Genomic DNA, 14,395 nt, shown 5'->3' on the forward strand with positions numbered 1-14,395 from the left:
ACAAAATTTGGGATCTACAAGCATCTGCGATTAATGATCCTATACAAGACACCAAAGAAATAATGATCTTGCAATTAAGTTTTTGGGACGACTTATTTAGCCGCAGTCTTCGAAAATTATAATTCTTAACAATATAACCATAGGCCATGCTTGTGACATATAACCTGAGTGCATATCCAGTTTGAAGGCGAATCAATGGTCATCTATCAACTCCTCCCAACGAAGACTGTTCACTTGTGCAGACTTCAGCATTGCATTCCCAATACATGTTTAGACAACTAAGTCAACCATCTTATGAAATGGACCACAATGAGCTCAGATCATCAAGATAAAACCCCAATGTTTAGAAGGAGAATCAAACTTATGAGCTCCATCACGAGTTGATAATATCGAACCACTGAGTTAAAAATAATGGCTTAGAGTTTTACATCCTTTGAAAGTGAAATTAGCACACAAAAGAATTTCAAGCAACCTGAAGAAGGGAAAGAGTAAACAAGATTATGATTATCTAGAAATTACAAAGACACCTGCAAAGATGGTGGTTTAGAAAAAAAAATAAAGAACTATATGCATGTCAGCTTTAACTCTACTTATGAATGGTGAGCTCTAGAACATGTTAGAGATGGAGATGCAGGGAATGGAAATAAAAACGTTAGCAGCAAAATTCTGTCTCCACTCAGATGCATTTCTCAGTATAGCTTACCAAGCTACAAACTTCTATTAACATTTACTTGACTTTCCGACGCTTCTGCAGCCCGACACAGTTAGGGCAGTACCACTTCCCTTTTGGTTGTTCTTTCAAACCAACACATCCAAAATGAAACCACTCTATCTTGCACTGTCAGAAAAAGATAAAAGCAGTTATCGCAACAAATCAAACAAGAGGAAAACCAGATTAGTAAAAGGGACTGGGGAGAGCGAAAAAAAGAAGGAAAAGTAGCACATACATCAGGATAATCACAAGCAACCATCTCCCCATAGCTAACTTGGTTGCAGAGACAGTATGTCGGTTCATTTGGGTCCACAGGCAATTCTAGAGCTATGCTTGGTGGTTCAGCCGCTAATCTTGTCCTAATCCAACAAATGGAACATCAACTAACTGAATAAGTATCATTTCTTGATAAGATCTTAAGAAAAAGACATACTTTTTTCGACCCCCTCTGCCACTTCCACTAGCCCTTCCAGATCTTGTGCTTGCCTCTGTGTTCGGAGTGCCAGCACCAACACTGGCACTAGCTGCTAGTTCCTTTTCTGTTATACACAAGAGAACACACAAGGGCATCTCCATGTTTAACAAGATAGAGAATTCAAAGCAAACTTCGCAAGAAAATACACATGCTAGAGAGAGGGAGGCACCCTGCCGAAGCTCTTCAAGCTTCCTCATATATTGATCAAGTTGTTGGATATGAGCATCAACCTATAACACAGATCTTTGTCAGCAACATTAAAAGAGGTAATTTCCCATTCAAATTTCCTAATATCATTTATCAAGAACATTAGGGTTTGGTATCAATAGCAACAGAATATGAAAATACAACTGGTCCAAGTCAGTGATCAGACTTGAACATGGAAGATATGTAGTTGCCGTGCATTATGTCCAGGGCCTGCTGTCTCGAAGTTGTGAGAAAACATACATTTTGGAAAGTCAATTGCCAATGTGTTCGCTCAATGACGGAAGAAAATGATTAAGAAGCTGTTGTTTACTGATGATGAGACAGAGTGAAATGATATCTTAACCTAATCCAGAGTGCAGCTCAACACACATAAAAATTTTCCCTCCATATAATGCATAATTATTAGACTAATCTTCATTTGTAGCATTTTCTTAACTCTTAATCATACCTTAGAGACAAAGATTAGTCCTTAAGTAAAGCTGCCATCTTTCTTCCACATTTAAAAGATCTCTGTCCACATGACTTTCAGAAGGTTTTCTCCTGGGCATGTGCCTAAATTGCAACCACAAAGGCGAACTATTCTACCCACTATCTGGTTTTATAGCTTTCAAGCAACCTCAGCTCCTCCATTGTTTTCCCTTTTTTTTTCTTTAAAGATAATTTACTTTCGCTAGTACCTTGGCACCAATGTTTTAACTGATCATTTCTACTTAATGCTTGAGTGAGGATTTAGAAAACCTTGAACAAAAGGCAGAACATGGAGACTTAACAGGAAGTTATTTATGCGATAGAAGCAAAGAGACATTTTCAGACAACCAATGCTACCTAAGAGTTCACACTTTTTGATAACCTTCCTTACCCGATTTGATGCATTCAGGAGGCCCAATTTGTCTGGCTACTTAAGACAACCACTGATAGCTACAGGTTGTCTGTTTTGAATACACCATTCTTATTTTACTTTCTGGAGAGAGCCATCCATTGAAACCTCAATCCTCTTAAAGTATTGTGCAAGATACTGACAAAAACTAAAAATAGAGTTATCCTCTAAAACATAAATGACCAGATGCATGCAGATTTCAAAATTCAGGCACAATAAAACTAACAATTTGACTATTATACATATACCATAAGTACTCTACCAAAAACCTACAATGTAGAGTTTGCATACCATATCATAAGCTTGAGTAGCCAAAGCAACCTTTTCATCAGCAATTCTAATGCTATGTTTCTGTTCATCAACAGCTTCATCAGAAAATCTGATGAGCGCCGAATCAGGTGTAATGTTACCAGACTCAATTCCATGCCTAATATCCTCTATTTCTTGCTCACAGCGCTGCTCATTCTGTTGCTGGACTCCTGCATGTATGGGAAAAAAGAAGAAACTATATAATATGGAAAAGATGGGCAGATCATCTTGCAGCATGCACGTAGCAACTAATATTGAGTGGAAGGAAAAGTATGCTGAGAGAATTTACTATACATCTAGGAAATATAGATACTTTCATAATCTCATTGTATACATATTGGATATGATACTCATTGGATAACTATCGGATATTTTCATAAGTGCCCGCCAATATTTTAAAAATAAAATTAAGAATTAAATACATTTTGCCTTTCTATATTTATATCCAAAATCACTTTATTTTCTTATACATACTTTTTTATTAAGTCAATTTATGTACTTATGATTAAAGTGAGATTATTAAATTTTCTGTCCAATTTAATAGAACACGCTTAAATATTGTCCAAAAGTAGTTGGCGAGTTCTATTCCCTCCATTTCTTATATTATATAGACCAAAATATCCTCTACCCTTTTGTATATATTATTTTCCCTCCAAAGAAATGGTTATTTATTTTTCTTTAATTCTATGAGCATTTTTTCAAGGTCATGCTACTGTGTTGAAGGGTTAACCAAAAACCTTCTCCCCAGTTGTTTTGTCTAATAAATACAAGGGCGTATTTTGGTAGTTTGCATGCGCTTTGTTAAATTCAATAAGAAATCTAGCAGTCTTATTTTAGCCATAAATACATAAATTTATTAGAAATAAAAGATTATATAGGGAGATACGTACAGGGGGTGTAAAATGTATTTAACCCTAAAATTAATGGTATGGATACTTCTCGGATACTTTTCAAATATGGATCAAATTGAAGAAGACTAGTAACTTTCATTTCTTATAAGATTTAAAAGGTTTTTCCTAGTGAAAAATTGAGTTAAAAATTTTTAGTTATTTTATAATCTATATTAAGAAATCCTGTTGTAATGGTCAATTTCTTTTAATTTATAGATTGTATTAGCTTGTTTATCAATCTACTGCATAACATACATGACCCTTGTCATGAATAATAGTTTTGTTTTAATTGATTGGAAGCCTCCTTATACAGACTATCATAAGCAACATTTATATATAATTCCTCAATTGAGAAATGCAAGTACAGAAGTTCATTAATATATATATATGAGCTATGTGTCCTAAACGTATCATGTTCTTAGCATATCCTCATCGTAGCATATCCGTATCCATGCTTCATATTGATACATGAAAGAACATTTCTGTGATACTAGAAACAAATGACTGACTGATCATGCCCAAGTCATTTCAGTTCATTTCCTCTGACATGAATTCTATTTCAAGATTGCAAGTTTTAATTGAGAACCTAGCATATCTCTAAAGCAGAAAAAATATAAAAGAATGATGTTAGTGAAAAATTACTCTAAACAGTCTCAATAAATTACCTTGCAAGCTTTTATCAAGATCTCGCATAAGTGCATAGTTACGTTGTAGCATGGCTGGTAGGGACTCGAGGCCTGAAAAAATAATTAAATGTCAGAGCAATAAATAAGTGCATCATCATGCAATGGTTGTTAACTACAATTGCAATGGTAATTAAATGTAATTTTTCATGTTCACTTTTTCAATGGATTCTCTTTCTTTTAGTTTCCAAGAAAATTCATTTTCTCATTAGTAGTTAGAGTCTAATCCGAATTCCACCAACTCAAACTTTTTTCCTCAGTAAGCCCTACTTCAAGATTTATCCAAGATAAATTTCACTAAAGATTGTTGTTCATGGGACACAGCACATGCCGTGGCACTTGCTAATCATGTCACGAAAAAAGAGGCTCACCCGCCGGCCCAAAGGGAGAAAGAAAAAAAAGAGGAGAGAGGAGAGGGAGGCTATTTACAGTGCCGCCGTCGCCATCGCCCTCAACACCACTCTCGCCGTCCCTCTCGCCTTCACCCTCCTCATCGGTTGCACGCCCTAGCGTGAAGAAGACTACCCAAAACAGGTCGAAATAAAAAGATCCGCAGAGCGGATCTAACTTAACTTAACTTATCTCGGAATTGCAAGTAAGGACCGCATACAGAAACATTATCGAGCATATTTGTACACTTAGGTCCTCATTGGAAGAGAAGAGAGGAGGAGGAAGAGCTTCTTACTCGCTTGGAAATCCTCGAGGAAACCCATTGCCTCAGATTGAAGGAGAGGTATCTCCGATTTGGTTCCCGGTTTAACGCTTCTTATTCCCGCCCTAACTTCTTATTCAGCTTCGGCTCCGATAGGAGAGTACTGGTTTGAGAAGACGAATAAGGAGGAATAATACTTATCCGGGTCCTGTTGCGCAAAACCCATTTAGCCTCCGAAAACTACTTATTTGCATATTTAACCTCTTAGTACATAATAAGACCGATATCTATTTATTTTTTTAATATCTAATTTATTTTAAATTTTAAATACGATACTAGATGTGTTTAAAATTCAATTAAGTCAATACCTTTTAAATATAAAATTATTAACTGGGTCAGTTGACTTTTAAATATAAAAAATTGCTAAGGTTTAAGGAATTTTTTTTTATATATATAAGTCATTTCTGTTTCAATAATTTTTAAATATAAATCATTAACTGGATTAACGATTTATATGAAAACAAAATTTAGATAGAATAATTTTATCTAGAGAATTTATAATTTCTATATAAATTTATACCTTATATTTAAAAGTTGTTAATTAGATCAACAATTTTCAAACTAATCTAGTCTCCTATTTAACTTTTGAATTATACCGAACATGCAAAATAAATATTGTGTAGAGTAGTTTGGTCATCAAAGAGTCCTCAATTTGCACATCCTTATTTGTAGAATAAAATGAATTAGCTCTTGAGAAATCTATGTTATAAAACCTTATGAGGTTAAATGCATTTTACTCCCTATCTAAGTATAAATTCACTTCGGCCTCTATTTTATTTTGTATCACTTAATCACTCTCAATTTAAGACCGTTAAATTTTCCATCCAAATTAAATTAACTGCCCCAATGCGTAAGATTTTAAAAAATGATCATTTTTTTTATTTTTATAGGTTAAAATACCCCTCTATTGTGACATCCAAATTGAAAAATGAGTTGAAACAGGAGAAGGAAGGGATGTTGTTGTTTAAATAAAAATCATTCTTTTCTATCTAATAAAAAGAAATAAGGGTATTTTGATAATTTTAAATATTAGGATGCATTGACATCAATTTCCAAAACCAATCAACCAGTTCATCACACATAAATTAAAAATTGAGTTAAAATCCTTCTCTAATCTAGTGTAGAAAAAGGGAGGAGGGGGTGTTGTTTAAGTTAAAAACCTCTCTTTTATCTAACAAAAGTAATGGAAGTATCTTTTGAAAATTTAAATTTTATGTTAATAGTATTATTAGTTTTACATTAACAAGCTAAGTGTTTGGTTTAAGATAAGGGGGAGAAAATCTGATTCAAATCAAATTCTTATCTCTCGTCTACACCTTTTGAGATAATCTGATTGAAATTAGATATCTCTTTGTATGTTTTTAGTCTTCAAATTATCCAAATTAAATCATAACCTCTCTATTTTGTACTTGTAAGTGCGTGTGATTAGTGGAGGACTTTAACATCAAAACATTACTTAGAGGAAACCTAGTAAGCAATCACCAGTTGAACGAGAGTTTAGGAGTGCAGCATCCTTAACTGCTAAGTTTAAGTTTGACCTACTAATATCTATTGTCCTAACATATGCATTTTATATGTGTCTATATTTACATTAATCTACTATGCACGAATGTTACCCATATATTTTTGTTGATTGAATTCCCATCGTAGAGATTAAAATTCACACATACACATAGAACATGAAGGAAAAGGAAGTTTTCTCTACAGCCGACTCTGAGTGTTGCATTTGATTTGCTCTCCAAATTATATATTTTTTTTTAAAGAAAGAACTATATTTTCTTTATAGTTCGATGGGAATTCATAGACTTCTTTCATCATAAAATATACAAATACAGTTAAACTTAAGGTCTTTGGCTTCTTATATGCTCTGTTTGTAAGTTGCCATTTGCATAAGTCTTTTGCTTATTCATAAATACGACAAGCGTTACTTCTCTCTAGAATCAGATGAACAATTAACAGAGACCCATAAGAGAAATTGAGAACCTATCAAGTGTTAGGGCAATCAATTGGTATATTATAAGGAAGAACATAAAAATGTGTAGCCAAATGAATTTATTGCCTCAGGTCTATGAAGTATGTTGATGTCTGTCTATTCTGCAGTCAACTTGACTCTTATTTTTCACAGAGTAAATCATGAACTGATATAGCATGAGAACATTGTTCAAGTGCCAAACCTTTTGTACAATGATCAGCTGTAATCACATTGATGCCATCAACATTCAAGGAGATATAAAGGTTTCTGCTGCTAATTTCAGCTATACTGGGTACAGCTAAGATTGATTTCAATCAAGAGTTTTGCAGCTTACTTTTCAATCTCAGGAGCATGCTTCCATGCAATGTAGCATAACTACTTCCTTGCACCATAAAAGTAGTTCATACGTTGAGGCTTCATTTCTACTTGTGTTGTTCCTTCACTGAATAATTTGCAGGTAACAAAGACTTAGGCCATCTGATCAAAGCATCCTAGTTTAATCAGTTGAATATTAAATTCAGCTGAACAGCTGCAGGATGGATCTGCCATCACATCAGTAATGAGAATTTTGTTTGACATCAATGTCAGCTTTATCCTTTAAGTGGACTATGGTGATCCCTTGTAGACTGTCCAAGAAAATTTCGGATCCAGGAATGAGAAGTTGGATATGTCACACAGAGGCTTATTGTGGACTAACAGGATGCTTCTTTCATCTGCAGGGTGACTATACCCATCTCCAGTAGACCTGCAATCCAGTTCCTTTCCCAAGTCTCCTCCAGGATATTGATAATTGGAATGGAATAATGGGCAATCCCATCCAAGAAAAGGTATAGTATTCCTTTCCAGCTCATAACCAAACAGTGAAGTTGAAAATTGATTGTCCAGATTCTGGTTATCTATATCTTTCACCGTTATATTACGGCTCTTACTTGGAGACTTTAGGATATTTCTACCTATATATACATCAAAGATCTCACAATCTCTTCTTAGATCAGGAAAACTTGAAGCATTGTAAAATTTCAGGGGTAATTGACCAATCTCTATAGGAATCTCACTGTAAGTAGCAGCTAACTCTGTCTCTTCTAGAGCTTTTTCATTCCATCCTATTAATTGAGAAGTAAACTGCTCTACTGGATTGCGAAGACTACATAGCCCTAAGGAAGTTGAGTTGGTGAAAGGCACAACTGATTTCAGGGGCGATAGATCAATCTCTATAGGAACCTCACTGTAAGTAGCAGCTAACTCTGTCTCTTCTAGAGCTTCTTCTGTCCAACCTATTAATTGAGAAGTAAACTGCTCTACTGGATTGTGAAGACTACGTAGCCCCAAGGAAGTTGAGTTGGTGAAAGGTACAACTGATTGCTCTGCAGGGCGACAATGAGAAGAGAACTGGTTTGGTATTATGTTTGGAGAAGAGGATAAAGATAACATGTGTCCTTTAGGATGATGCCTATAATTGCCATATTCACATTCCATGGTCAATTCGACAACTGAAGGTGATTCATTCAGTACATGCTGTTCTGAGCTTTGCAAGTCTGCCCAATTGGATTTCCTGATATGCTGAAGACCAGATTCAAGAGCATGCAGGTGTGGAAAAGCCTCAACATCAGCATATTCCCAAGGTGAAGCTATGAGCAGCTTGCCAGCTTCTTTAGACCCATGAGAAAGAGAATCCTTTCTCAAGCTTTTCCTTCCAGTTAAACCAAAGATAGTCTGTTCCTGGCCATACAGTTCTTCAGACGAACCATGGAAGTTGGAAGAAGCAAGTGAATGATGAATCCCACAAGCTACATTCTGAAATGAATTTGAAAGCTTCTCATGCTGCAATGACAACAGATTAATGATTGACATTGAAAAGTAGATATAAGGTAAATAAGTATAACAGGCATGAAAAGAGATCCAATTCATAAACAAGTTGAACGAGCATACATTGTCTGATTTTTTCATAATGCGCAGCCTTTGCAATAACTCTGTGATTAAATCTGATCTGTCGGAATAAAGACTTAAAAATAATACAAGAAATTATGGAAACTAACGGATCTTCTGATGGATGCAATTAACCTTCTTACTGAGAACTCATCCATTTCTATAGATAATGTCTTGGATGCTAATTTTAATAGCTTGCTCCTCTTCTCCAAAAACATACCCCCGTGTTCAAATACTGTTCCTGAAACCATAAGACAGCATCATAATATACTACTCAATTTGGTTTCTATCCTAATAGAAGCTAAACGAAATGGCCAAATAGAATTCTTTTGATATAGTCAGCTTGATGCATTATCTACATTAACTCCAATGGGCCAGTGGACAAAATATCCCAATGAAAGCAAGTGAGAGCCTACAGACATTTCTGGTAATTCATACTCTTACTGTTACTGGTTCCTTGCTCATGTAACATAATCCCAAGGTACCAGCTAAATAATAGAAATGATATCAAATCAATACCTAGCACAATAAGGATAGAGCTGCAGTTTACAAAATTTACAGAAAAACAATGGGAATCTATTTTACGTAAAAATTCAAAATCAAAGCACATATAAGACATGTATACCACACATGCTTTTTTAGAGTTGTAGCATTGTTGCATAAACCTTGATGAAAAGTAGACCTCTTAAAAAGAAAAAGAACTCTTCATCTTTTCCAAGGCATGTTTATATGTTCTGAAGCCAAACATATAAGAAGGCATGGCATGTAAGTATGTAATTTTAGGTAATGAAGTTAACACATTGATCTGATATGTGATTCTATCTCTTACATTTTTCTTTCACCTTTCTGGTGCAACTCTGATCCTGTTCCCAAATAGGTCTCACTTACAGGTATTTGAAAATGGAAACAACAACCCTAGTCGCCATCTCCATATCTGGTTTCTAGACAGTAGGTGGAAACCACCAAGCTGGAGTCCAATAGGGTAAGAGAGAATTTCCGGCAACGAGCCAATTGGAGGAGTGGAACTCTACCATCTCGCGTATCTACCATTTCACCATCAAGGCATCTTGAAAGTGAATCGTACTCCATGAATATGTAATCAGGAGATGGCAGGGATGGACCATTTGCTTTGAAATTATGCCCTAAGTGCTAGACTACACTTCAATTTTGGATAGCTTAAATTTTAGAAGAATGAACAATAACAGTATCTCATTTGCTGGTTATCAATTCACTAAGTTAATGAATGTATGTTCAGGTTGAAACATCTGAAGGTCAAACTTCTCATGTCGCAAGTAAATTCTGGACTCCCTAGTCTGTAAGCTACGTTACAACACCAATGTACAAACATGAGAGGGTGGTTTTGGTTAGTTTGAGCGTTGGATTCATAAATAAGGGGTGATGCTCAATTCTAAAGTTCAACTAGCTCAAAGCTCATTATGTCTTTTGACTTGCTAGAAGCCTAGAACTTCCAAAGTTGAAAAGATTGAACAATAGACAAAATCTGATGTAAGCAAAGACAATGAGTTCATGACATATTAAAATCTAGTTTTTCATTCAATGCCCATGAGTTAAAATTGTTCCAAAATTTTTTAGATGTTATAGAAATAACCTATAGCCCAACAACAAACTTGGAAAGTGCCAAAGTCCACATGGTTATTTTTCTAATGTACAAACAAAAGCTACTTGTTCAGATGCTCACCAGAGTGCTTTGAAGCCTCTGGTAATGTAAATGATGACCTCTGCGCTATAGGCGTGGTGCTAAGGACAGGCAACAAATACCTGTTTCGATCAGATCTGCATGTGACTGCATTTAATTCTGTAAAATGAAGGATTAGATAATCTGATATGAATAGCTATAAAAGTTTAAAAACTAGAATAAGTTCATTTGAATGCTCACCATACTCTCGTGAAAATCTACTTGGTGAAACAGAGGACCTATCAGCAGTAGGTGTGGCCTTTTGAATAGGCATTAAAAACCTTCTTATGTCAGACTTGGATGCCACTAAATGCAGTTATGCAAAAGAAAAGCTCAGATAAACAAAGAACATTCCAACTTTAATATGAAAGCTTGCATTGATTATAGTGCACAAAGGAAACCATCATTAGAAAAAAGAGACACATGAACTGATGAAAGTATGAAACTTCAAATTGAAAACAATAAAAAATCCTAACCCTTAATTTGCATCTGAAGTGAGGTTCTTACCATCCCTTTCTTTGGATGTCTTCAGATCAACATCTTGAGGTGGCAGTTTATATGAAAGAAGTTTATGATCAGCTTCTTCACTTAACTTCTTGAAATATTTGAACTCAGAGGTCTTTGCACCATCAACTGCAGAGTGTGAAGAAGATGATCAACTGTTGATGAGCATAATAGAGTAATAGACATAAAACTTCATCATCAGAAAAGACAACGACAAGTAGTTTTTATCTTGGGATACCAGAAATCAGCATTGTTCAGCATAACCACCTCGATTGTCTACACAGAAAACATTCAGAGGGACTGGTAACAAATAGACCAATGACATGTGTGGTCCTAAATCAGCAAAGAATCTGAGAACTACCAGATTACTAGTAATAAGCACAACTGATCTAATAACAGAAGAGAATCTAGAAGTAGGCTTAGCCTGTACCCAGTACACTAAAACAAGAGGAGGAGATAACTTATGGAAAAGAAGATGAGAGCCATGTCGAGCATTTAACCAGTAGCAGTTCCTTCCGCTATATGAAACATGAATTTCCTTCTTAGGAGAGAGAAGGAATGAGCACCACCTGATAGAGATAGTTGAGAGAGAGAGAGAGAGAGAGAGAGAGAGAGAGTACATGAAAGGGTAATGTGGGATAAGATTAGGGTAATGATCTGATTAGATCAAGTTTCAGGGTGAAAAATAACTAAAATAATCTCAACTGTGCAACAAAATTATGTAGACATGAAATGGGAAAATTAAAACAGGGTTGATAGTATTGTAAATGGATCACAGCTCATCTATCCCATCTCTAGTTTGTGTGATTCTTATTCCGACTGAAAGACTACCCTGTGAATAATCGAATGGAAATAAATTGATTCACATCCCAATTAGCTGGAGCATAAGCAACTTTATACAAATGCCTAAAACAAAAATAAAAACAGAAGACAGACCCAACAAGAGTTGTACAAGTAACACTTATTTCACTATAATAAGTGATACTTTTTTTTTTGGGTGACTTAAGTTATCCAAATTGCAGAGTACCTTTTAATTAGTGGAAAGATAATGATTTGCAGATCAATATAACAAGTAACACTTATCCCTCTCCAACAGTTACAAAAGAGAAACTATGATTTTTTCCCTTTAGGAATGTCAGCATATCTGAGTCACGAATTTCTACATATTGACACGAGAAGGAAAGTGGAACTACGGATGAGAACCTAAAGTTGGAGATTGACTTCTTTCTGTTTGAAGTAATGGTGCATCCTGTTTACTAGCGATGTCTGTAGTACCAACAGAATCTGCAAACTTCACCTTTTTCCTTTGTTTTGCACCTGGTTAACAGACAAACAATTTGATTATAAGCAGAGTAATTAAAATAATTCCTTCATTTGTACTTGCAACAATATAAAATTATAAAGAATATCAAAAGGAGAAGAAAGTTTCCAAATAAGCATTTTAAGCTATTAGTAGTTTTTTCAGAAGCAAGCTAAAAGTATGAAGATGAGTTAAAGAGGACTACAAAGTAATTTGCAGAAGATCTCACTAGAATATTATAGTGTCAACTAGTAAATCTCATGTTAACCTATATGATGAATGAAATTCTCATTCATCCGTGTCAACCTATATGATGGATGAAATATTCATTCATTCCTTGGGAAAGATGAATTGTAAAAGGATGGAAATAAGAAAAGTAGAAAACTACCACTTTGAAAGAAACTTCCCTTGGAGATTAGCATATCAAGTCATCAAAGAGACAAAGCCATTAGAATATCATCACAGGTTGTTAGAAGCAGATTTTACATCTGGTACTACAACAACTTTCCTGAAATATTAATCAATCTCAAATAGTCGATTTGAAACTACTATTCCACAAATAAATTTTTTAATAAGAATTCCGGAAACAAGTGAAAGTCATCTATTTCAGCTCAATATTTGATCAAACTCATACTGTTCAACAGTATGTCTTATCATGATACAATGTGGTTGAAACTCGAAAGTGTCTCCTTCCAGTTGGCTTACCCTGCATAGTACCCTCTTGCGCAGTACTGAATAGTACATTAATATGAAAACAGCAAAAATCCATGCATTGAACAGTTGCCATAAAAGTTATAATTGATATTCTGACCTCACAGATACTCAATTCGGATTAACGGTTGCAGAAAAGAGTGACAATAATCACCGCTCCAAACAGAAATTTGTATATCCAGGGAACACATATAAGCAATTTATCTCCTACTTAATGTCACTTAGTTACCCAGATAGAAACCTAGAACTCTCACAAAAAGAAGTGACGGCTTTGAAGCATCAAAACCAAACCAAACACACGAAAGAAGACCTTAACTTCTCCAAGTAAAATTCCTAATCCTCTTCTCTCTCTATATGATCCCAATATCCTCTTCCTCTCCATCCCTCTAACGAATCAAAGCGAGGAACCAAACTGGACCAGAACCCAGTTCAATTCAAGAAGGGGTACGCAATCTTAGCAACCTTAAAACAGTCAAATCAGACGCTCGATCAAACATCAGACAGTACGGATGACAACACAACGAGAGATTGGTACCGGAAGCAGGATCGCATCGAAGCCTAGGAACCGAGGAGGTTTGGGAGACGGGAGCTCCTCGCGAGCGCTTAAGTGAGGGTCTAGGGTTACGACGATCCATCACCTGCGCGCCAAAATTGGGTTCATCGGATCAGTCGGCGGTAACCTTAACCACTTTAACCGAAGAAAATGGAAGTGGGGCCAGTTCGGCTCAATACCGTTTGAGAGGCGGTTATTCCGTGAGGGTTTACATCGTTTTGATCGCTGTGGAACGGAGTTTTATATTCTTTACTTATTTATATTTTTTGGTTGATTAATAAGTTTAACGATTTATTACATTTCTACCAACTACCAAAATTGAACTAATTAATAATCTCTTTGTTATAAATAGAGATAAAAGTATCTTTATGGACTATATGTTTCTTTTCTTTTTAAGAAGTAAATAAAAGATGACACTTAAATAGTAGGCGAGCAAGAGTGTCACTAAGGTACGTTCAAAATCTATGTTTCTTTCTTAGTTAATTAGCTTGCTTTGTTAGCCTTACAGTGCATATGGTTCATTTTATAATTGGGTATACATATAACTTAAATATATGTGAGTCTTCAATAAGAGAAGCCACAAACTAGACACTGGGTTGAGACCCTTCGTTATGTCTACGAGTAGCAACGAGTTATTCTCAACCTCCAAATGGGTGATAGTTTTGCTTCTTAAGTATATGAGCATGTCGGCAAATTAATTGGAGTGAAAGCGACTGAAATGATTGCCGGCTATAGTCAAGGAATCCTTCCCAACGAAGTTCTTTGAGACCTAAGAATAAGCCATCAGTATTCTCAGAATCTGCGAATAGGGGATATCATGGTTTCGAATTGAAAGCGAACCACATGGCCCGAGAGTGAGTAAGCAGGA

General features: G+C 35.4%; 2 protein-coding genes across 4 annotated transcripts; both read right to left on the reverse strand.

Moving 5' to 3' along the window:
• Positions 1-378: 378 nt before the first annotated feature.
• On the reverse strand, positions 379-4,995 carry LOC140762862 (PHD finger protein ING1). Of its 3 annotated transcripts, XM_073100835.1 has the most exons (8): positions 4,839-4,995; positions 4,136-4,207; positions 2,563-2,750; positions 1,357-1,417; positions 1,146-1,251; positions 948-1,071; positions 704-838; positions 379-472 (listed from the first exon to the last, which is right to left on the reverse strand). In XM_073100835.1, the coding sequence occupies exons 1-7, from the start codon at positions 4,864-4,866 to the stop codon at positions 728-730; spliced, it is 690 nt and encodes a 229-aa protein (XP_072956936.1). In that variant the 5' UTR covers positions 4,867-4,995; the 3' UTR covers positions 379-472; positions 704-727. The 3 variants fall into 3 exon arrangements, with proteins under 3 accessions (XP_072956936.1, XP_072956935.1, XP_072956937.1); XM_073100834.1 differs by having other exon boundaries at positions 379-838; XM_073100836.1 differs by lacking the exon at positions 4,839-4,995 and adding an exon at positions 4,583-4,802 and having other exon boundaries at positions 379-838.
• A 1,917-nt stretch (positions 4,996-6,912) lies between these two features.
• Positions 6,913-13,637, reverse strand: LOC140763543 (uncharacterized). Its single transcript, XM_073101773.1, has 8 exons — positions 13,510-13,637; positions 12,167-12,280; positions 10,967-11,092; positions 10,661-10,765; positions 10,463-10,579; positions 8,899-9,004; positions 8,767-8,824; positions 6,913-8,658 (listed from the first exon to the last, which is right to left on the reverse strand). The coding sequence occupies exons 1-8, from the start codon at positions 13,607-13,609 to the stop codon at positions 7,444-7,446; spliced, it is 1,941 nt and encodes a 646-aa protein (XP_072957874.1). The 5' UTR covers positions 13,610-13,637; the 3' UTR covers positions 6,913-7,443.
• Between the last annotated feature and the right edge of the window lie 758 nt (positions 13,638-14,395).

This window comes from Typha angustifolia, chromosome 7, assembly GCF_048772165.1.
Source record: "Typha angustifolia cultivar Huaian chromosome 7, ASM4877216v1, whole genome shotgun sequence".
Lineage (NCBI taxonomy): Eukaryota > Viridiplantae > Streptophyta > Magnoliopsida > Poales > Typhaceae > Typha > Typha angustifolia.

What these genes read in the sequence shown, in the direction of transcription:
- LOC140763543 (XM_073101773.1), bottom strand. Translation starts at nt 13,609, where the DNA reads ATGGATCGTCGTAACCCTAGACCCTCACTTAAGCGCTCGCGAGGAGCT. An exon ending in GACATCCAAAGAAAGGGATG is followed by an intron (nt 10,766 to 10,966) that starts GTAAGAACCTCA and finishes AACTGCATTTAG; the next exon opens with TGGCATCCAAGTCTGACATA. An exon ending in TAGATTTTCACGAGAGTATG is followed by an intron (nt 10,580 to 10,660) that starts GTGAGCATTCAA and finishes TTCATTTTACAG; the next exon opens with AATTAAATGCAGTCACATGC.
- LOC140762862 (XM_073100835.1), bottom strand. Translation starts at nt 4,866, where the DNA reads ATGGGTTTCCTCGAGGATTTCCAAGCGA. An exon ending in TCTTGATAAAAGCTTGCAAG is followed by an intron (nt 2,751 to 4,135) that starts GTAATTTATTGA and finishes CCATACATGCAG; the next exon opens with GAGTCCAGCAACAGAATGAG. An exon ending in GCTTGAAGAGCTTCGGCAGG is followed by an intron (nt 1,252 to 1,356) that starts GTGCCTCCCTCT and finishes TGTGTATAACAG; the next exon opens with AAAAGGAACTAGCAGCTAGT.